The sequence below is a fragment of the Mus pahari genome, chromosome 5, assembly GCF_900095145.1.
Source record: "Mus pahari chromosome 5, PAHARI_EIJ_v1.1, whole genome shotgun sequence".
NCBI lineage: Eukaryota > Metazoa > Chordata > Mammalia > Rodentia > Muridae > Mus > Mus pahari.
Genome location: NC_034594.1, coordinates 109,006,445 through 109,029,576, shown reverse-complemented (window position 1 = coordinate 109,029,576; position 23,132 = coordinate 109,006,445). Strand labels below are relative to the sequence as shown.

The window sequence follows — 23,132 nt, the reverse complement described above, 5'->3', positions numbered from 1 at the left end:
TCACAGGAGGAAAGAAAATGGAAAGGGATGTGCTGCTGTGGCCAGGCAGTGAGCAGCCAGCATTAGGTCTAACCGCTGTCTCAGCCTCAGACACCCTGAAAGGGCGCTAATGTGGAGCATGCTCTTAGTGTTCACCCTTGGACACTTGGTTCAGTCTTAGCGTGCATGGGAGATTTTGACTTGGGGTAAAATAAAGACCCCCAAAGATGTCCCAGCTATTTTTGGTCTCCCTATTTGTTGCAGGCAGTGTAGGACATGCGGCAGAATCACTGTCATCCTGGCATTTATTGGAGCATCGTGGGCTGCGTGCTTTGCTTTCTCACTGATTCTGCAGCACCAGCGTGTGCATTTAAAACATGGGTTACAGAGTCAGAACCAAGCCCAAGGTTCCTTGGAGAGTAAACGGTTGAAGAAAAGTTCGAACACGGTTAGGATCCAGAGTCTGCACTCTGCACACCGTAATATAAGCCATCTGCATATTTTACAGCCTTAACCGTTTGTTAAGCATGTAGTCTAAACAATGTAGGAACAATCTGTCAAACAACTACAGCATAGGACAGACTGCAACAGAGGAGTCACAGAATTTTTTTCACTACCCTGACTTGATAAGCCAGTTTCAGCCAGGCATGGTGGCACACACCTTTAGTCCCAGCACTTGGGAGGCAGGCAGGCAGATCTCTGTGAGTCTGAGGCCAGCATGGTGTACAAAGACTCAGATTGTGTCACTATAATGTCCTTGCCTGGTATGTGACCTGTGTGATAAGGGAAAGCAAATGAAGGCCCATGAGCCATGCCAGTAGTTAGAAAAAGAAATCAAAAGAATTGTATTTGACAAATAAAATTCCTATGGAATTCAGATTTCAATGTCCAGAAGTTAAGATTTATTGGAAGCAAATCAAAATTTGAGTGTCTGCATTGTCAGTGTTACCTGCCAGGCCACACTCAGGGAATGAAGTGGTCACAGGAAGACTATGTGGCCTGTAGTCTAGTCTAAGGCACTTACTGTGCAGACCTTGACATAAAAAGCCTGCCGCTGACTGACAGTAGGAAAGAAACTGGCAGTGTGGTCAAGAGATTTGAGCCCTCGCCACCCCTTTTGAATCGTCCCCTGCAAGTCTTAGTGCCAGGGAGCTCTACATTCACGCAAAGCCGCTCAGGTAAGGCTTACTGTGAACCCTCCCACCCACAGCTTGCCTGGCTCTGGCACACCCTAAAGCTTTAGGAGCCCTGACCCTTACTTTAACACAGTCTTCATCGCAGACTATGAGAAGTAATATTTAAGAAAGCATGTACTTGACTGTCTGAAGTATCTGAACATCAAACTGGCTAGAAATGGAGAAGCTGAAGTCTAGAGAGTTGTGATACACCCCGTGAAACCTCATGCTTGGATAGTTCCTCACACGTGTTCTTCCTTAACCCCAGACCCTTGACTTGAGTTCAGTGGTGGACAGCACTGCTCCCTCCCCTCTCTGAGCATGGAGTCTGTGTGCCCCTGCCTTGGTCTCAGCACAACACTTGTACTTTTTTATATTTTCTTAAGATGGTAGATGTTGCAGCTATCAAATTTGCTTGGCCCTCTTCCCCAGCCCCCAAAGAATTGTTTTCTTAATAAGGAAAAGAAAATCACCAACGCTCTACCACTTGTACCTCCTTTTAAAAGCAGCTCAGTCCTGAAGAGCAAGGAACACAACCCACAGCTTCTCCTTCCTGTGTGGTCCTGCCAAGAGGTGGGGTTTCAGGGGCTGGAGGGGGCACGTGGTTAAGAGCACTGACTGTTCTTCCAGAGAATCCAAGTTTGATTCCCAGCACCCATGTGCTCTCACAACTAACCATATGGAACTCCTCTTCCAGAGAACCTAATGCCCTCTTGTGGCCTCCACAGGCACCACTCACAGACACTCGTGCAGACAAGATCACTGCACATATAAGAGAAACTTTTTTTTTTTTTTTAATTAATAAGTCTCACCCAGGCAAGCAAGTCCCCAGACACAGAACATTAGAGCAGAGATGGAAGGTGGCAGCCTGGGCAGAGCTCGCTGACTGAGTTTCTGAGCACCCCATTCGGATAGGCATGAAGGAGGCTGCCAGAGCTACTGAGGGAGGGAGGACAGGGCCAAAGACAAGCTTTCCATTGTGCTCTCTACACTGCAGTCTTACTGCTGACGTGTGTAGATGGCTTGCATGCTCTCCCAGAGTCAAGGGGAAACTGTGTGGTAGCAGGGGTCCCCACTATTGCAAGGACAGCGCTTCCATGTCTGTTACTTCTGTCAGCCTCTTCAAGGCCCATCTGAGGGAGCAGGGTACTTATTATCCCTTTATAGCTACAAACATACAGAGAAGTGGTTTGTCTAAAGCAATGGTTCTCAATCTTTCTAATGCTGTGACCCTTTAATAACCTCATGTTATGGTGACACCCTCCCCCAACCATAAAATTTTCATTGCTACTTCATAACTATACTTTTATACTGTTATGAATAATAATGTACATATCTGTGTTTTCCAATGGTATTAGGTGACCCTTATGAGAAGGTGGTTCAACTCCCAAATGGGTCTCAACCCATAGGCTGAGAACTGCTGGTCTAAAGCACTGTGGATCACTGATAGTGACCACTCCTGAATTTGTTTCTGGGCTACACATGCCTTGGTGTTTGTTTTCTATTCCCATCTATAATGAAGAGCTGGGCTTGGGCTTGGGCACATATGGGTACAAATGCATCAGTGATGCAGAACTAGCTAACTGCTGTAGACTAGAGGCAGACATCTGTTTCCTCATTTACAGAGACAAGAGCAGCCACAGCACTGCTTCCTGAGAAGCCGTGAGACTTTCAGACTCCCCACTTGGAGATGTTTTCTCTTTGTTCCCTGACACGGGGTGTGGAGATGTGAGCACATGCACACTCACACACAATTGTATGGTGTAACTTACATTGTCCTTGTGAGGTTGGGGAGACAAAGATGATATTCCTTCAGGCTCATTTAGATTCCCTAGTTTAATAGCAGTGCCAGACGCTAGAACTATGTGGGCCTTTTGATTCCTGAGCCCAGGCCACCCTTTCTGGAGGCCTTGCTTACTGTGTGGGTCCTGAAGGTTGGAATAACTCATCAGTAAAAGGAAGGGTGTCTGCCTAACAGGGAAGACACAGATTTCTGGAGCCTCTGTTGTGAAAATGTACTTACCTTCTAATCCCAATCTGCTACCAGGAAGGCCCACACATGAACTATACTTCATTAAGATTTTTCAGATAGACAAAATATCTGTCACAGTGCCTGATCACATAATAAAGACTTGGGTGTCCAAGCTGGAACTCAGTTTCCCTGTGTTCTTTGAGTTGAGCAACAGTGTGTGTCATGTTCCAAGATGGAAGAACTGACAGATGGAATCTCTACTCCATCCCTCTGCCAGAAACCTCTACTTGCCGGAATGACACCACCATCCTCCGCAGTGCTGGAGAAGGCCCCTGGGTCTCCTCCACAGCTGTAAATTCTCTCGGTGTTAATGTTGAGAATAGGTGTGAGAATGTGGATGGATTCTAGTTACCAAGGACAGCAGGATGACCTTGGTCATCTTGACATGGGGCAGAAAGGCCAAGTTCTATTTCCCGACTTGCATGTTGTTCTTGGGGTGGGAAGCAATGCCATTTAATTCCTAAGGTCACCTTCCGCTCCGCTCCTGCTGATGTCCTTCCCTGTGTGCTCAGCAGCTGCCCTGGCAGTTCCCCCACCCCCACCCCAGGTTCCCTAGGCCACAGGTGAGTGCAAGGGCAGGAACAGTTGCAAATAGCTACTGGCTCAGTAGAACAGAACTGTAGGCTCTGTAGAATGGGAAGCTGGTTCAAAAGATGTTTTCCCTAAAAACTTGCATTTCTGACCCAGGAAATAGGAAAATTGGAGGGGTGTTACTCCTGAACAGAAGGGTAGTGACAACTTATCTGACAAAATATCTGTCACAGCTGTCAGGAGGCCCCGGGAGGGCAAAGGCAGCCATTGCGCTGGGCTCTGACACACCTTTCCCTCTGTCTCCACAGGTGTTAACAGAACTGAAATCCGACAATCAGAGGCTGAAAGATGAAAACGGCGCCCTCATTCGAGTCATCAGCAAACTGTCCAAATAGCTGAGGTCAGGGCTGGAAGGAGGGCACAGATTTCACTGCCCACCCTGTGTTTCCAGCTATGGCCTTCTGGCCAAAAGAAGTGAATGTTTTGGGAGGAGGGCACCTCCCTGTGGCCCTCGTCAGTCACCTCCTCTGCACTGTCCATTGTCTCTGCACTCTCCATGCCCCATTGCCCCCGCACCTCTATCCCAAGTTTTACGACAGTTTTAACTGAAGCATGATTGTGACCATTTCAAGCAATCTGGAGAAAGCCTTGTGGGGCACACCAAGCTCAGCTGTGACCTCCCAACTTTCTGCTGCTTTGTCCACATTGGTTTTGGTCCAGATATGTAAGGCTTTGACCCATAGCCTTTACACTGACCCACTGTTCTTTATATAGGTGAGCCTTGTGGTGGCCACTCTGGAATCCTATCTAGGGTGCCAAGAGAAAGGGTGGAGTGTGGAGTTGCTCTCTGGACTGCCTCTGCAGCTGCTTGCTTAGAGGCCAAGGTGATCGTGCTCTGTGCTGAGGCTGTTATTCACCTCTCAGGAACTGACTTGTTTTTACTTTTCTATCAGTAACCTAGGAACATCACTGAGTAGTCTTAACCTCATTTCTCCCTCTCTGCAAGGCCAAGGCAGCCTTGGACTCTCTTGCTCCTTTTCCTTCTGTCCTTTTGTGATTTCTCCTTCCACCCGATGGTGTAAAAGCTGAAACCAAGCTCCCGACCTCAGCTGTTTGGAATCTCGTCACTCTGCTGCCTTGGTGCCATGACCCTGTCCCTGCGAAGCTAAAGGATGGCTTAAGGGTCAGCCTGTTGTTCTTATCTCCCATTTGTCTGCTTACAAAATGATTTTCTGTACCCTTCAAGTTGTACAAGTAGTATACATCCATAATCCCAGCACTAGGGAAGCTGAGGCAGGAGGATCGGGAGTTTGAGGCCAGCTGCATAGCAAGACCCTCTCTCCAGAAAGAGGAGGCGTGGGTGTTGAATGCTCCAGTTTGCCTTGCTCCCCTTCTCCACTCTGGCCCCTGCTCCTAATGAGAAGTGGAGTTGCTGCAAGGAGGCCTGGGGAGAGCCAGGGCGGAAGCTAGACCAGGGGATGGAAGCAGGCCAGAGCCGTGGAGAGCATCTGAGGACACGGAACACTGCTTTCCACTGCCTGGGTGGTGGGAACTTGCTTGCTGGTGGTCATATCCTGGGGAGAGATCCCTTCCTAGAAGCCAACAGGACCGGTGACTGCTGGGTAGAGACTGACGATGAAGAAGAATACTTATGGACTCTTAGGAATGGTATGCGCCATAGACCCTCTGGCCCAGTGTCCCTGTGCCTCCCTGCCACCATAATTCTGACCTGTGGTCAGCTGCTGGGAGCTATGCACGTCTTTCTTGACCTTCAGGCACTTCTACTACTTTTTTTTACTAATAGAAGCTGGGGTCTGCTGCTTCCTGCCAGGATAGCACACTAGGTATGGGTGTAGTGGTCTCTGCTTACCCAGTCCCTTGAGTCCCTCCTCCGATGTTGTGATTTTGATGCCTGTCACATCTTGACTACCATCCTCTAGAGTCTAGGCTAGCAGCCCTCTGGCGTATCATGCCTCAGCGTATACAGGGTACTCCGTAGTGCTAGCACACAGCTGACCTGCTAGCTCTTGACGATGATCCAGTGCTGATGGGTTTCATGTGGATTTTGTAGGCATTTTGTCCTTTGGTTCACATTAAAGGACACATCCTTTAATGCCTCATTGTTTGAGGGTTGCTAGTGATGTGGACCATTCTAACACTACCTCTGTTATCTGTTAGTTTCTTTCATGAGGACACCACTGTCCTTTTTGGTGGCCCTTGAAAACTTCGTGTGCTCTTAAACAGAAGTTGTAATTCAGGGTCCCTGGCACAGAGTGGGAACTGTATCTCCTCTGACACTTTCAGCACATGTAAGATTCTCTTTTCCACTTCAGCCCATTTTTCTGAGGAGTCTTGTGTTGGACTGCTCTACTCTTGTGAAGCACTGAGCCACAGTGAGAAAGACCCGTCTTCTGCTATAGGAAGCACTCCCTTCTTGCTAGGAGACGTCGACAAGATGCCAGCCAACCAGTTCTCCTAGCGCGGGTTGTATTTTGGGAAAGAGGGAATTGCTGCCTCATTCTTGGGGAAAGAAAATGGGCTTGTAGGAAAACAGTCTGAGCCTCCTCCTTCACAGACCTGGGGAAGGTATTCAGGGTCATGTGCCTTTAGGCCTTCTGAAGTGTAGGGAAGGTTCTAAAAACCTCACAAACTGGCATTATACCCACTGCTGTATGTGGCCTTCGTGTTTAAGATGCCACCTCTTGCCAGGAAGGTTTCCCTGTGATAAGCTATTGGCAAGTTTATTAGTCTCGGCAGTGCTAGCCTCTGTGGCCAAGAGCCCATCAGAGCACACACGGTCCCAAGCCATTCCTGGCATTTCCTTTCAGGCCACTAATCTTATTAGAAGCATTGTGAATTTGGTCTCTTCCAGAGAAGAGAACTCCCATTTCTTCAGAATCATACTGACTGAAAGACCCCATGAAAGACATGGCCTCCTGAGGCCAGCTGTTGTGTGTGTGCAGTCTCCCTTTTCCCGTGTTGCTTGGTTGGCCCCCCCAGTGGCCACCAGCCTCACCTGCTGGCTTCTCGGAAGTAATTTCATAGCTGGAGTTTTACTGTCCCACTGCAGGCAGGCAGACAGGCAGGAAGGACTCAGCCTTGTCATACCAGTCTTCATGGGAAATTAAGATAGGGACAAGAAGGCTCTCAATCATTTGACAGCTTTCAATACCCAAGCCCCCTTTGAGGGTAACGACTGGTCAGTCCAGAGAGCCTCTGGCAGGAGTTTGCCTGTTTGGCTTTCAGGGGTTTAGAGCCTTTCTAGACAGTTCCTGGCAGTGCCGACCCCCAGCTCCATCCCAGTCTCTAGGGGAGGAGCTGTGCACATTCAAGGCTGTCGCCTCTAAAGACTGAAGAATAGCTGTCTTGGAGCTGCACCTCCTTGCGTCTGCCCCGCAGTGGGAGGTGCCCTCACCCTGTGTTCCCAGCCTCAGCCCCTGAGGTGCAAGGATTGCTCAGTGGGGTTGCTGGCAGCTTCCATGCAGGAAGTCCAGGAGCAGTCTGTGGGCGGCAGGAGAGTACAGGGACCAGAGTGAAGGGCCTCTACAAGCCACGCCCCTCTGCAGCCTTTGCTAGCAGAGACAGCTCTGACCATTGCTTGCTCACCGTTTCAGCAGAGGGCCCTGTCCACATCCATGCCCAGGGATAGCTGCAGCTCAGCTGCCATTCTATTTTGAAGAGAGGTGCAAAGCCTCCAACAATATAGACTCCCTTGACCCCAGAAGTGAGGCAGCTTTGATGGCAGAATACTTTAAAGTCCTCTTGGCTTAAAATTCTGTGGTTGATTCAAAGATGAGGACTTTTTTACACTTAGATTTCTGCTTCAAAAATTGCTTAACTTTGAATTTTCAAGATCAATCTTGCTTTTTTCCCCAAATTCAGTCTGTTTAAGACTGGCCTGTCAGGGTCGACCTCCCCTCCGTGTTAGAAAGTGAGTTTAACATTGAAAGCAATTGAGTAGTGGTGTGATTGCTTTCCCTCCTGGTTGTTATGTAAAAATATTACCAAGCTGCAGAGGTGGAGATCGGATGCCTAGGCCTGCCCTAGCGCACAGTGTACATCCTAGGAAACCGGCTGTGGCTGCGGCTGTGGCTGCGGCTGCTAAGTTTGCTCAGCCTCCTCTCCTAGATGTGATCAGCGCTGCTTCTCAGACTTTCTGCTTGGCACCAACTCAGTTCTAGTCTGAAGCTCTGCCCTGAGCAGCAGGAGAGCCTTCCTCAGGCTGCTGTGGGAGGTGCTCTTCCCAGGAGACACCGTGGCCACAGCATAGATGCCTACATTTGGGGCTTGGATGTGAGGAAAGGGACAGACCCTGGGACTGGGTGCCTGCATGCCGTAGTTGGTAAAAGGCAGAGGAAGGTGTGTGCATGTAGAACAGGGTGGAGGTCGGAGCCTGGGAGAAAGGAAGCCAGGCTTCTGCACCTGCAAGTGTGTTCTCTCTCATTGAGTTCGTCCCTCAGCTCCAGCTGAGCGAGATTTTAATCAGCTCCTCTAATGGGTATTGACACTGCTCGGAGCAGTCGACTCTGTCAGGGACAACTATTGATTGCTTGTGTTCTGATTAGATTGGAAAAATAGATCAACTTCATTATAGCCCAGAAGCTGTCACTGTCACAGCTACAAAGGGATGAAGTGGTCTCTGAGGGCTGAGGAGAATCAGTTGGCCTTCTGACAAGCCAGAGAGTAGCTGAAGGCCATGGCCATGTCTCCTTGAGAGCTGTGGTTAGGGGTCACAAATCTCCTGGGGTGCCTGGGTGCCCAGGTCTGGCATTTCTTGACTAGAATGGGAATGTAGTCTGTCCAGTGTGGTCTGTCTCCTGTGCCTCATCACCCTCCAATGGGAATGGAGTCTGTCCAGTGTGTCTGTCTCCTGTGCCTCATCACTCTCCCTGTTTGCCAAAGCACTTCTCCCATCCAGGTTGGGAATCTGCCAGAATGACATTTTGTTATTTTGCCTCTAAATTTTCCCCTAATGTTTCCAATAAAATTTGCTTGGGTGGCCCCTTAAGGTGTCACCAAGATGCTAGCCTAGGCCCCTCCAAAATAAGCACACACGCCCCTCCTTCCCTCTCAGCTCCCTCCACACGCCTTAGGCCTTGCTTCTCTCACTTGGACTTGACGGTGCTCAAGGGAAGAGGTTTTCCATTAATCAGCCAAGAGTCCTTGAGGATTTTCAAATGTCAACAGCATGTCATTCCGCCCACCACCCATGGCTACCCCCAGCTACTTTCAAAACTCCCTGGCTGTGCTAGCAGCCCTCAAAGACCAGGTTTGGCTTATAAGTCAGCATGACCACTCTGTTTCAGGGTCATGTCTGCTCATTCTATCTTTTCTGAAAGATGTGACTGGTACCTGCTGAAGGCAGAAGTGTTTCCTCAGCACAGGCTGGATGAGTTGGTTTGCAGAGTGACAGCCACTCAGCCAAGCAGGAGAGAAGATCTACAAAAGGCCCAGCCAAGAGGAATGAGAAGAGCCTCTGACATGCTCTTGAACCCAGAGTGGGCATCAGAGCTGGGATCCTGAACAAGGACGCTCAGGCTGGCACCAGCTTGACTCTCTTCAGAGTGCATGTGTCTGTGCTGTTCTCGACCCTGCTCTTCTAAGACCTTGAGCAGAAGTTACCCAGCCTATCCTAGGATGGGGGAGACTACATGAAAGCAGTTGTGGGTAAAGGTGCCAGAAGGTGCAGGGTACGGGGAGAAGATTCGGAGAGGATGCACCCGTCCAACATGGCCACCTTTCTAGTCAGCATCCCTTGAGCCCTTGGCAGCTCAGCCCGCCTCCTGGCTGGCACCTCTCCCTCTGCAGGGCCAGTGGTTCAGACCCAGCTTTGGCTTTACGTTTTCTCCCAGGCATGTGTCCTCTGCTCCAGTCCTGGTCACCACTTCAGCACTAGCATTTTGTATTTCCTCTCTCTACCCTTCACCCATGCTTGATGCACCGAGTGGAGCTGTTTGCCAGCCAAGCTGTGTGGATTAACCTCAGTCAACTGTAAATACACCTGGAGGAGGCTCCCGAGGAAGGGGAGCCAGGCTGGCTTCCCAAACTGAATGTATTTTTATGCAATTTTGAGTGGCCTTTTCAACCCTGAGATGGATGGATTTGTTTTACTGGTTGTTGTTATATAGTATTAAGTATTCTGTTTGAAAGTTTGGGAATAATATTCACATCTAAAAGATGCCTGTAAACACAGCAGTATTTATAAGTGAGTAAATAAAACTGTGTTTTACCTTTGTGCCATGAGATTGATAGAACCTCCCATTCACCAGGCAGCCCAACTGCAAAGTCTCTGCCATAGGTAGCCACAAGTCTGCGGTCACCACCTCCCCTCCCTGGGGAAGTCTTAGAGCACCAGAACAACCCTGAGAAGGAATGCGAGTTCCCAGCGCCTAAGGTAAAAAGCAGGGATGTATGACCCGCCTGGATATACCCTAAGAGCCTTCCCTAAGAGGGAAGCTGGGGTAAGAGCTGCTGGTGGTGCGGGCCTCTCACAGGCTTCCAATGACCTCAGCCCTCCACTGTATAAGGAAGGGCTCCTTAGGTCACTGGTTCCAAACTCTGCAAATGAAACTAACTCTGGGGTCATTAGAGGTTGGCTCTAAATCCTGACGGAAGGAAGGGCACCTAGCTCGGGGAGCCGCTTCACGGACTACTGGCAGGGCTGGGGAGTGGGCAGTCAGGCTTTGGATCTGCTTTCTGCCAAGTGGAAATCCTTGGTCACTGACTTGGGAGGAAGGGAAGATTCTTTTCCCCTGCTGTCACCCAGCTGTTTGTAGCTCAAGCAGCAAGAAGAAACAGGGATGATGTCACAGTTGAAGAGTTCAGCCCTGGCCTTGGGGCTTGAAGCAGAGGAAAGCATGTCTGATCCAGGGGCCCCCATCCCACAAGCATTGCTTCTCTAGGGCGCCGCTGGCTGGGTGAGGTCTGTAGAGCCTGTCTCATCTACTGCCCATAGGTACCAGGAGGGATCCTGGCTCCTCTCTGCAGCAGACCCAGGTGCCCACATTCTCAGCCCTGTGCAGCCAGGCCACCTAGCCCATGGCCTCCAGCCAGACCCAGACAGCCCGACAGCCAGATCCGGGCCCCTGCCAGCTCACATGGGCACTCAGCCCACCTGCCTTTACTGCTCCTTGGCCATCTGGATTTGATGCAAAACACAAGAAAGTCGAGTACATTATGGTCCTAGACAAGTGTCACACAGTATGAAGTGACAGTCTTTAGGTCTAAGAACTAAAACAGTTTAATCATTTCCTGGTCTTGGCCATACTGCCCCCGACTCTGTCCCTAAGCATTCTGAAACCTTACCTGCCCTTGTTATCTCTGCTTCATCACAGACAGATAACAGTCTTTACCAGGTAAGATTGGAGACTTGGTACACCCTGGGACCAGCAGCCTCCCTGTTGTCGAGGTCAGATTGCTGCTGTCCCCTAAGCCCCTAAGTCCTCTAGAGGGAACTTAAGGATGTAAGACAGTTCTTATCATCCCAGGAGGGTAGACCCCGTCCGTCCATCTGCCCTTCTCCCAAACCCAAAAGAGAATAGGCCACGACTCCTTCATTTTGAGCTCAAGCCCAGAGCTCCAAAACCAGCTCACCTCCCTCCCCAACTTTGCTGACCCTTGGGGGCTCCCTGCCCCGCCCCTGGCCCTGGTCCACTAAAAATAAAAAACAAATAGAAATGCTCCCCGCCCCCAGGTTGCTTTCAGCTCTTTTCTTTAATAAGGAGACGCAGCTCATTACAAAATAACAATTTGACAAGAGATCAGACAAGAACAAGAGTCCACATAAGGGAATGGAGAGAGCATTGCCAAGCAGAGTGGGGAGGGCTACACACGTCCTCCTTAGGAAGATGGGGGGGGGGCTCCTGGCAGGGCCAGTGTATTCCAGGGGGAACACAGCTCGCTCAGCTTCTGCCCCAGTCTTGAAAGTTTCTGGGCCCAAGGTTTTCAGAAAGCAAATCAAATCCTTAGGTGAGCAGGAGTTAGGGCAGAATGGTCAGGCTCACAGGTCTTTTCCCTGAACTCCTGGCTGCTGAGGAAAGCTGGGGGTGAAACTGAGGCCCATGCACGGCTCCCGCCACCTTGCCAGACTCCGCTGCTACAGTTCCCAATTTCAGTTTCTGTGGAGACGGAGATCTCCAGCCAGCCCCACCTTGTTGCCCCTGGCCTTGTCGAATACACTTGCCCGATTCTGTCTGAGGTCCCCAGGACTAGTAACATACGACTGGCTTCTGGGGGGTGGGGGGTCCAGCCCTGTCTACCCATATACTCACTACTTGCCATACTGCTCAGGCTGCCCTGGGAGCTGAGGTGAGGGGCAGAGCCTAGCGCTCCTCAGTTGTGAGTGACCCCTTTTCACCACACCTCCCACCTTGCTCTCAGGGCACCCTGTTCTGTAGTACTGCCAGACAAAGGAGAGAGCGGGTGGAAAGTTTCACCACTGCAGTTCCAAGTTTTCCCCGAGGGCCCTGACAGCTCAGGGAAACATAGGCAGGGCTGGTCCTGCTCATCCCAGGCTGCCACTGAGGACCTGGCTATAGACTGGGCTGCTGATTGCTTCTGAAACCCTGGTTGCCTCTGGACCTCTTAAGAGATTATCCACGCCACAGAGTCACAACCACTGCCCTGCCTGTAAGTCCCACCATCAGACTCAGGCCACAAAAGCCAGCCTGAGACCCCACCAGAAGCCCTGAATCACCAAGTGTCCTCTTGACCCAGGGCTAAAGGAGCGCGAGAGGGTGGCGGACAGGTGAGCCCTTCACAAGTGTTCTGTGGGGAGCCAGTTAGAGGGACAGAGGGGCTCCTGGAAGGAGTCTGGAAGGGCACCCTCCTGTAGGGGGCCCCTTTATGGCTTTTCAGTTTATTCAAGACATAGGGAAGAAAGGAATCACGTCACACACATGGAACACAGAAGCAACGGGACACCAGACGCCAGGCTAGACAGTGCACTGTGCCCCAAAGGTTAGCCCTGTAGACATGCAGCATGCCTGTCTTCAGGGCCAGAGTCCTTCAGCATCTTCCCTGGGCAGGGCTGGCACCGGGGCCAGGACATTTTCTCCCACTGGGGACATTCCCTGTAGGGGAGGTGAGGACAAAGACTTCACACAACATAAAATCCAGGAGCAGGCAGTTCTGTAAAACGGGTTGGGAGATCAAGGGGGCTCTCAGCATTGCCATGCGGCTATATACAGAATTGTAGACATGCATCTTGATTAAACAAGATTCTGCTTGTATGTTTATAGAATAGCATCTTCTTTTATAATATATAACTAAATGAACATGGGGGGGGGGTCTGATGAGGTTCAATGGCTTCAGAAGGTTCCTGTTTTGTTGTTACTTCAAAAATAAAGTATATTCATGTATCTTCAAGTCACAGTGTCCCCTTCTCAATATTGCAGTTCAAAAAACAGGCTAAATCAAAACTGTGGTAACCAGCCTCTGGCCCCTGGGACTGAAGAAAAGGGTGACGAAGGAGCCAGAGGGTACGTTGCCAGACATGATACAGGATTAGCCAATTAAACTTAAATTTCACATTAAACAATGAGTCACTGTTTACAGTACAGTATGTCCCAAATACCGCATAGGACGTCCTTAAACTTCAAAATTATTTGCTTATCTGAAATTCAAGTTTAACCAAGTATCTTGAATTTGTATTTGCCAAATCTGGCAGCCATTATGGGGCTGTGGGCCACCTGTTGCTACCCACTGGCTCTGGGAAAAGACCTCAAGCCTGCAGTGAAAGGGAGACAGAGCAGGCACCGGTGAGCAGGGGATGGGGACGTTCCATCTCTTCCCACCTTCAGGAAGACTGATGCTATGTACGCCCTCAAACGCAGGCTCTCCCTGCAGGATCGAGAGACCTGGGATTCTCATGAACTGACATGACATTAAATGAACGAGGTTTTTTTTTTTTTTTTGGCTAGCATCATCCACCCTTGAGTCCAGCATGGAGACAAGTTTATAAAAGCTACCTTTATGAAGAGGCCTGTGGTAAAAAAGCCTCCCTCCTCCCCCACTGAATCGTGGGCCAGCAAGATCACCACAAACCACTTCTACAGAAACAAAATGATGTGTTGGCTTCCTGGGAAGAAAGACAGAGGTCTCTGGCTGGGCCTCCCCCTGCTCGTTCCAAGCACCTGCTAGGCTGGGAGCTCCCTGGTCCCCAGGCCTCAGCCTTTGTTTCTGAGTCCCCACAACTGCCCCAGCACTGCAGAGATTGCTCCACTCTGAGACATGTGCCCCCAGACCCTGAGTGGAATGTTGGTGTTCATGGCTTAAGCTCTCTTTAAAAAACAAAAAACAAAACAAACAAACCCTCTAATAAATACTTTCCTCTCTTTGGGATAAAAACTTCCATCCACAGAAGTATCCAGAATCTGTCACCAGCCAGGATCATTGACTGTCTCTGCTTATTCTTGATAACCCAGGATCCGGACATCCCCCAAAATACATCACCACCACCACCATCACCCCACTCCACCCCTGTGGCAGTGAAGGTTTGGAATGCAGTGCTGGGGTTCGGGTCATATCAGCCCTCCCCTCCCCCAATATAGAAACAATTAAGCCTCAACATGTTCCTGCCTGGTCCCAGGACCTGGACAGGTGCCATCTGCTTGGGTGGCTAGTCCAGGACCAGCCTTAAGCCTGAGGAGAACCACTCCCAGCATCCATGCTGGCTCCAAACTAGTGATCAGCCAAAAGCCCTGGCAGACTGCCCACAGGAATGAGCTCTGGCCTGTGTCTAAGCCCAGGGCCCGTCAAACCACAGAGGCGCCCACCGTTCCTCCCTTCCCTCTGTCCGCAGCGCAGTAGGACTACGGACTGAAGAGCTGAGTGAAGTTTGTAGGAGAGAACCCAGGAGTTTAAAGGTGATTGGGAAAGGCCGAGAGAACACAGGAAGAAGGGTGAGGTTGTTGGGGGGAGGTTCTGTGAACAGGCTTCATGGAATGTGGGTGAGAAGAGCCAGTGGGGAGGGACCGGGAAAGCACCAAGATTCCACAGAAAAGAATCCAGTGACCTCAGATGATGTCCATACAGGGACCCTGGTACTCTCTAGCCACCTGAACTCTGAGTGTACCCAATGCCCAACAATGTTCTACTATGACTAGAACTCTGGTCCCAAAGACGACAGCCCATAATCCTACCAGAGTCCTCCTTTCTCAGTGTTTAGCATAAACACACATACAGATAGTGTATGAAATACACAATTTCCCACATACCAAGGGCCAATAACAAAAGGGTCTCTAAAAGAGAGGCAGGTCAAACCTACTTCACAGTCTGTTTCTGGTAGAAGTTTTACCCCCCTCCCTACTTAAAACAAAACAGAAAACAAAACAACAACAACAAAAGCAAAGCAAACCCACATATGCATTTTCACTAAAATTAAAATGAAGACACTGCATCTTCTCCATGCTGGGTTCTCAAGGCCAAACTCTACAACACCATCCATCTCTGAGACCAACAAGAAACGGAAGGGCCCAGGTGGGGTAGAGCAGATGTCCTGCCACATCTGCTGTTGAAGAGCGTGTCCCCCACCCCTGCCGCCTTCAGGAAAGCTGTATCTTTTCTGTGATAAGAAAACAAGGGCCTGAGAGATTCAAGAACGAATGCAAGACCCAGGGAAAGGAGCAGCCTCTGGCTCCATGCGAGGCTAAGCCCCCTGCCCAGGCTGCAGGTCGGGAAGGGTACTTAGTGCAAGCCTGACTAACATATATATGGCTTTTTAATCAATGCTGGGGACAAGTAGGGGACAGGGAAGGAAACACAAACTAAACACAGGATGCAAACCTTAGCACGTTTTCTCTACCACCCATTTGAAATGAATGCCCTGTGTTTCCTGGCATTCCGAGAAAACTGTCTCAAAGGAATGGAAGCATGGGGCCTCTCTGCAGGGTGGCCTGGGCCACTCCAGTGACCATTACTGAGGGTCAAAGGTTCCAGAGGGTCAGGAATGGGAGCTTCGAGGAGCTCTGCATTCTCCAGCTTGTCACTATCCACCCAAGCTCCCCTTCTTGACACCTCTTCCTTACCTGGACCTCAAGGAAACTAAACACCCACGCATGCCTTTAACAGGTTGGCTCTGTGCAGTGCACTTGTCTTCAGATGGTATTTTCCCACTTACACAAAAAGGGAAACAGAGGCAAAAGCAAGATGGTGCGTGAATGCAAACGAACGCGCTGCCTGTGCTCTGCAGAGGGACAAGGCAAAGATCCAGGAGCTTAATTCTAGGCTTTCTGAGTAATGGGACTTCTGTTTCTTCAAAGTTTGATGTTGTCAACAAGAGCAACATCCCAGGGCTGGCAGTCCCTGGTAGAGTCCGACAAATCTGGTGAATAGTTTATTTCCATGAATGTCCCCAAATCCCCACTGGGGTGGGGGTGGGGAGCCATGACTGACAAGAGGGAGTCTATGATGGCATCAAGGGCTTTGGTCCTAGTTCTGAACACATCCAGTATCACATCTTGCCACCTTCCAAATGGCTATTCGCAAGCTCTCTTCTGGCATCTGACACTTAGGCTTCACCTTGGAGTCTCTGAAGACATTCCCCTTTCACATGGCTCCATTGTCCATGGCTCATTCGAGAAAATGAAGAGAGATGTTCAAAACAGGCAGGTGGGGATGGATGGGCATGTACACACACACACACACACACACACACACACACACACACACACACAAAATGCTGGCCACTATGTTGCCTTCACAGTCAAGAAACAGAATGTGCTTGCGCCATTTTGTTGGTCCAAAACCCAGGAAAAGCAGGAAGTGCTTCAACTTTCTGACAGTAGAGGGCCCCACTTGGGGTGAGGGGAAACCGTGAAAGGGCATGCAACAAGGACCGCTCCGGGGACAATAACAGAGCCAGGCTTTCCTTTCACCTCTTAGGGGACTCTCTTCACACAGCCACCAAAAGGAAGTTGGTCTTTAAAAAGAGAAAAAGGAAGGAAGAACGGGACACACCGCAAACAAATGAAGAAACCTCTAAGGTCGCGTAACTGAGGTATTGATAGCTCTGGATCTGTCCGTGTCCTCGGGGGCGTGGCCCCGGCCGCTGGAGCCTACTTGTTCTTGCCCAGAAGAGCATCCACTTCTTCTTCAGGCTTCAGAGAGTGCCACTGGGCAATGGGCCTCCGAGGGTTGGCCAGCATGTCAGACCAGTGCCGCAACTCCGTGCCTGTGGCGTTGCTGCCTACAAAGATCTTCCCGATGGCTTCGTTCTTGCCCAGTTTGTCGTAGTCTAGCACGGTGACGACAACCTGGACTTTCTGCAAGGCAAGCAAAGGAAGGAAGGACTTCAAAGGAGAAGTGGGAGCCCTCAACATGCCCTCTCCTCTGTCACTGCGCACTGCAAATGATAAGGACATGCCTCAAGGTTTCTGGCTTCCAGTCCAACTCCAATTAAATTTCAGTGTAAAGGCCACCACTTTCTTTTTTCTTTTTTTGTAAGCAACCTATATTTCTGCCAGTGGGTGTACTTGAACATACACAGTGCTCTAGGCACTGCAAGACCTTATGGAAGGGGAATGGCCTCTAATGAGGTCAGCGGACACATAATAAAAAACATGCAAGTGTTCCTCAAATACAAATGACTTTTTAAATACATATTCTCTCCTGTCAGTCTATACTGTAAATGGTATGGATATACAAAAATATATAACTTTTTAAAATCAGTTCATGTTCAGATAATCAGTTCATGTTCAGAGGCCCTTCAAAAGGGTCCTCTACAGGGTCCCATCCCAGCACTGTCAGATCCAGATCCTTCCCACTGGAATGTACCTGGCCTGTGGCTGACCTCCAACTAACTCCCCATGCTTGTCTGGTTAGCTCAGAGCCCAAGAACCCAAGGCCCTCAAGGCTTAGCACCTGGATCTGCTCGAAGGGGATCTCGAAGCTGAAGGACTCGTTGAAGTAGGGGTTCAGGGTCTTCTTCTTCACTGTCGTCTTCTTCTTCTTGAGTCTCTTGCCGTTCTGCATCAGGTGGATCTTCACGTAGGGGTCTGCAGAGAGAGTCCCCACCCAAGCGATGCCTCAGCTCCGACAGCCCCCACTAGTGTCCCCAGGTCTCTACCCTGCTGGAGCCAGGCCCCTGGGAAGCTCAGAGGAGGGACAGGAAGTCCCAGAAGCAGAGGGGTCATCTGGGTCACGGGAAGGAAAGGTATTGGGCTATCTCTTAACTGTTCACTTATAGACTCCTAGTGCAAAGTTAGGGGAACTTCTGAATTTAAGAAAGGCCTTGTAAGGAAAGGTGGAGACTCCCTGGTAAGGTGCCTAGGATGGGAGGTGACTGAAAGGCAAGAAAAGCAAAGCACACTTCTGCCAAGTCCTGACCCTGCAGAGCCAGTCTTCCTAAACTGGCCAGTGAGAGTCTGAGGACACAAGGGAAACGATCCAGCCCAAGGGCACAAGCTTGATCAGTGACAGAGCCAAACCCCAGCTCTAAGGCTGAGGAGGCTCAGCAGAGGTAGGAGGCTTTACCATTAGCATTCTGTGGCACAGGCTAGCCCTATGCCATGTTAGCCCTATGTCAGGTAAATCTGAAACCAACAGCATCCTCTTTCGGAATAGAGCTGGCAGAGCCTGTAGCCCCTTCTGGAAAAATATCCTCTACTCTTATGGCATGGCAGAAAGACTGACTTTGGGTTAAGTCCTGCCCTGCCACTTCCGACTCTTCCTGAGAAGAGTTCTATGTCGTTAGCTCATTTGGAGAACGAAATTCTTCTTCTGTCTTTTCCTCCATAGCCCATGGAGTATGACCAGAAGGTTATTTATGAGAAGACACTCAGATAGGGACAGGCAGGTGGGGGTGGACTGGAAAGCCTGTGACTAAAATCAGTTAAGACTTTCTATTCTCCCTGGGGCTCAGAGCAGTGACTGGCTCACTGCTGCCACACACTGGCTCCCAGTGGTTCTGCATCACCTGAAAGGCCCCCTACATCCATCTTCTTCAGGTTCTTGGCCTCCAGGATACAGACGGTGAGCTTCCCAGCAGTAGGCACATAGCGCAAGGAGGTACAGATGTCACCCAGCTTCTCTGGCTGTCCAGGGAAAGAAGCAGGATTTAGGTCACTTCAGCTATCCAGTGGCCTCTAGTGTGGCTGACCCCATCTCGCCAAGACTGGCAAAGCAGTGACTTCTGCCTAGTCGTCAGCTCCCATGTCTGTAGCAGAGAGGGTCTCCAGCTTCCAACATTAGTACCTCACACTGCAGTTCGCAGCCATGGCCCGGAGAAACTGGCATTCAAGAAGGCAGAGGACAGGCTATAACAGAGGGACCTGACAGGCCTGGTAGATGTGGAGTATGCTCCGATCCCCACCAAGCTGTGTGAAAGGGGCACAAGAAGCAAGTGCTGGGTGGCCTAGTGGTGAGGGAGCGTCTTCCCTGATCACCCCTGGCCCCTCCATCCTTCGATATCAGCTATGAGGCTTGCAGGGCCATGTGGTTCTCAGAGCACTTCCCTTTCCGTGTATTATGTCACTTAAACCTTTGTGTGACAAGGCAAGGACACTTTGTAACCAACAACAAATCCAGGTTACCAGGGAGGCCTGTTGCTCAGAGTCAGACAGCAGCATAGCTTTGGGCAGGGGAGGTCTCTGGACTCCTGACCTAAGGCTCTGCCGACCCCCAGTTTCTCAGAAATGGGGCCGCCAAGGTAAGGATAAGACCAACCATCCATGCTCTCCTTCAGGTATGCAGAACCTCATCTCTGACAGCAGACAAAGCCCCATCTATCCCTCCCTTCTACTGAGCACCGTGCAGGCTGAAAACGGGTCACCCATGCTGGCAAAGTAGCTGGAATGGGAGTTGTGGCACACAGTAGATGAAGGGTTGGTTGCTGTGGCTAGAAGACAAAGCCAAACACTGAGAATCCTATTGAACCAAGGCTGACTTTTCTGGTGGGTAAACTGAGGCACAGAGTCTGATGGGGGGAGTGGGACCTTAAAAGGAAAAATGATAATGTCGCCCTTATCTCATTCATGGCTGGCTTGGCAGACACCAGGCACTGTGCAAGGTACTTCAGATGGGCAGTTAATTCCTAGCTGGAACCATCTGAAGGAAGGCGCCAAAGCCTCTCGGGTTCATTAGCTTCCCCTGGATCATCCGCCAGGCTGTGGGGAGCTGGAGTCTTCACCAGCAGACCTGACTCAAACCGCTGCTCCCCCATCACACATGTGGTGGGCAAGCCTCAGCCAACAGGAGAAGCCTGGTCTGGTCGCTCTTACCTCTTCCTTCTCTCCGCCTTGTAGGTCTCTCCATTCCTCGATGGGCTGGCCAAGGTCCACCGTGTTCATGGGCACCTTCACCTCCCCGATGATGTCATGCTTAGAGAAGCGGTCAAAGTCATAGATAGCCATCACCAGAGTTTTGCCTCCTAACTCCTGGTATGGCACCTGTAGGGGACAGACAGGGTCAAAGTGGCTTCGTCACTTCCAGGGGATGCTGTGCGAAGACCCCAGGGTGTGGGCCTGTGTCCCTCACAGGTACCAGGCCGACTGTAAAAACCATTGTGTGAGATGGAAGGGAGGCTACTACAGCCTGTGCCATACTGAGCATATCCCATGGTTCCAGCCACAAGGTGTGCAGAACCCAGGGGTAGTGGGAACTGGAGTTGGTGGGTTCCATCACCTTGAAAGTGAACGTCTCGTTGAAGGCTGGGTTCAGGGTCTTCCGGTGCACCTTGGTCTCATATTTCTTCTTCTTGTCTGGGAGAAGGAAGACTTTGACATAAGGATCTGATGTGCCACCCATGTCCAGGGCTGGGAGTTCCGCAGCCTGCAGGACACCCACGGTGAGCTGTGGAGAAAGAGGATGTGTCTGAGCCTCTGGGGTGCTCCAGCACCTGATCTAGTCCCAGACCAGGCTCCTGCCAACACCCCAGCCTCACCCCAAGTGGGAATCTTGGGAGTGGGGCCCGGCAGAGCTCAGACAGTAAGTTAATAGCAGAGTCCATCTAAAAGACTTTCCCCAGTAGAGGCTTATGGTGGGAGCCAGGGTCAAGGTTAAAGATGGATATGCCCTGTGACTTCCAACTGTCCCACTCGACAAAAAGACACACACGGCCTACCTAGGGTAACCGCTTCGGCCCACACCCCATGCCCATTCCCCAGGCCCACACACCTGGTTGGCCTGGAAATCATAGTCCAGAGAAAACTGCAGTTTGCCCAGGTTCTCTGGCTCTTTCTCCTCCTCGCCTTCACCTTCTCCTTCAGTCAGGCCTGTCTCTGCATCATCGTCATCCTAGGAAGGCTGCAGGTAGGAAGAAAGATTAAAGGGGAAGGCAGAACAGCCCTTCCTTCACAAAGACAGAGAAGCCGCCCCAAAGCCCCCAGAGAGTGACTCGGAGTACTTCCAGGGATGCTGTGGGAAGATCCACAGGCCTGTCGCCTTAGGGTACAAGGCAGGCAATAGAAACCAGCATTCGAGGTGGGAGAGAGGCCTGAGCAGGGCTCAGCTCCCCCACAGCCCCACACTTGGAAGACATGACTCTGGCTTGGGCAAGAATCTCTCCTCCCTGTGGGGTCAGGCACCATACCACAGGCTAAACAGCTTCTAGAGGCAGGGGGCTCACTTCCCTTGTAACACCCTCTCAGTCCTTTGCCCAGCTGAGATTTACCCAACCTGGATGAGACATACCAGGATTGCAGTCCAGTTGGGAACAGGGTGAGTCCAGAGAGGCAGAAAGAGAAGGAAGTGGTATGAGAGAAAATCCTTTCACTCACATGAGCCCTGAAGTCATGGCTGCTTGGTGAATTCAGGCTGGGCTGCATGCACACATGCTTGCACACACACATGTATATACACAGGAACATACATGCATGCACATACACGTGCATACATACATGCATATATATACTAACACACGCACAAGCATACACACCATCCATGGGCACATGCATGCACACACATATGTATATACACAGGAACATACATGAATGAACATACTCAGGCATACAAGCATATACATACTAACACATGGGCAAACATATACACCATCCATGTGCATGTGCACACATGCACGCATGCACACACACACACAGAGTCTGCAGGCCACACAAGACACATGAGCATTCAAAGGCCATCATGACCCTTGGCTGCTTTTGGAGCTTAGCCCCTCCTCCCAGCCTTCAGTGTGATTCCTTGATCAAAGACCTCCCCCAGTCATTCCCCAAACAGACAACAGAGGACAGTGACGCCCCAGACTAAACCTAAGAGGAGGCACCGATTTGCCAAGGGACCTGCTGAAACCAACACCAGCAGGCCGGGGTTGATACATCATTATCTGAGAGTGATGGATGCCACATGGTCCTGTCCTGGTGCCTTCGAATCTGCCCTCCCCCAACTCATCTGAGCCCCGCCCCCGCCCAGCTAGATGTATCTGTCCTTCAGCCTCTCCTGGCAGGAAAACTCAATGTTCCCCAACAGTGTCTTCCTGGTGATTATCATGGGTGTCTAGCACTCTGTCCCAGTGGCCTCCTTGGGAGTCATACATTGGTCCCTTGTTTTGCCTTTTCAAGGCTGAGCGAATGCTGACATGTGGGCAAGTCCCCTCCCCTTCAGTTGGGGGTGGATGACCTGATAACATAGGGGCGGCCACTGGGGCCCATGTGGAGGGCCCCTGCACAGAGAGTGAAGGAACAGCTCATCCAAAGGAGGGAGTGGTTTAACTGCCAAAGCCCAGGAGTCTCTGCCTCACCTCTCAGCACCAGGAGAGCTGGGTGCGGCCCCTCCTGGCCCAGCCCCTCCCCAGCATCCTACCTGGCCCCCCTTCATGTCCTTCATGTTCATGGCATTCTTCATGCCTTTGCCCTTCTCCTTCTTGTTCTTCTTCTTCTTGCAGCAGCACTTCTTACAGATGCAGAAGCAGCAGGTGAGCAGCAGGAGGCCAGCAACCACAGCCATGGCAATCAGGGCCCAGGGGGGCACTGCAGAGAGCCCCAGGGTAGACACTCTAAACCTCGCGGCCCTCATCCCAAGCATGGGCATGTGTGGGCTGGGACTGGGCCTCCCCCATTCTCCTGCCGTGTGTGTGTGTGTGTGTGTGTGTGTGTGTGTGTGTGTGTGTGTAGACCTCGCTCTTGGCTGCCCGCTGTGGACATAGCCTGCTGAGTTCGCAGACAGCAGTATATGTGGAAGAAGAGGGAAGAAGAGAAGTTCAGGCTGTTGCTGGAGTTTTCTGGCTCTAGTTCTCCCAGAAGACTGACCTTGCTTAGCCAGAGGGGCTGGAGAATGCCTTCCCCACTCCCTATAATGCCCGAAGCCCTGGCTCCCACCAGTGTGGCTGACCCTGCACAGCGGACCCTGGTTCCACACAGAGAGCCTTTTCCGGGTGTCCTGAAAGCCTCATTTTCCACACTCCAAAGTAAAGTATGCAGTTTCTAACTGCTGCTGAAACCCTGAATAAAATTGTATATTACACCTTT

At 50.8% G+C, this 23,132-nt stretch overlaps 2 protein-coding genes across 3 annotated transcripts in view; one reads left to right on the top strand and one right to left on the bottom strand.

Annotated features, from left to right (window-relative positions):
- Ppp1r12b (protein phosphatase 1 regulatory subunit 12B) overlaps positions 1-10,057 on the top strand; it is a 200,741-nt gene extending 190,684 nt beyond the window's left edge. The window contains exon 24 of the mRNA XM_029538692.1: positions 4,026-10,057. Within this exon, the coding sequence (XP_029394552.1) occupies positions 4,026-4,112 (87 nt within the window). The 3' untranslated portion in view covers positions 4,113-10,057. The remainder of the gene's footprint in view (positions 1-4,025) is intronic.
- Positions 10,058-11,419: 1,362 nt separating this feature from the next.
- The window catches only part of Syt2 (synaptotagmin 2), a 107,446-nt gene continuing 95,733 nt past the window's right edge, over positions 11,420-23,132 (bottom strand). For both annotated transcript variants that reach the window (XM_021198740.2, XM_029539302.1), the window contains exons 3-9: positions 22,468-22,634; positions 20,830-20,949; positions 20,338-20,505; positions 19,935-20,102; positions 18,632-18,749; positions 17,578-17,711; positions 11,420-16,979 (exon numbers count right to left, since the gene is read on the bottom strand). In XM_021198740.2, the coding sequence (XP_021054399.1) occupies positions 16,773-16,979; positions 17,578-17,711; positions 18,632-18,749; positions 19,935-20,102; positions 20,338-20,505; positions 20,830-20,949; positions 22,468-22,634 (1,082 nt within the window). In that variant the 3' untranslated portion in view covers positions 11,420-16,772. The remainder of the gene's footprint in view (positions 16,980-17,577; positions 17,712-18,631; positions 18,750-19,934; positions 20,103-20,337; positions 20,506-20,829; positions 20,950-22,467; positions 22,635-23,132) is intronic.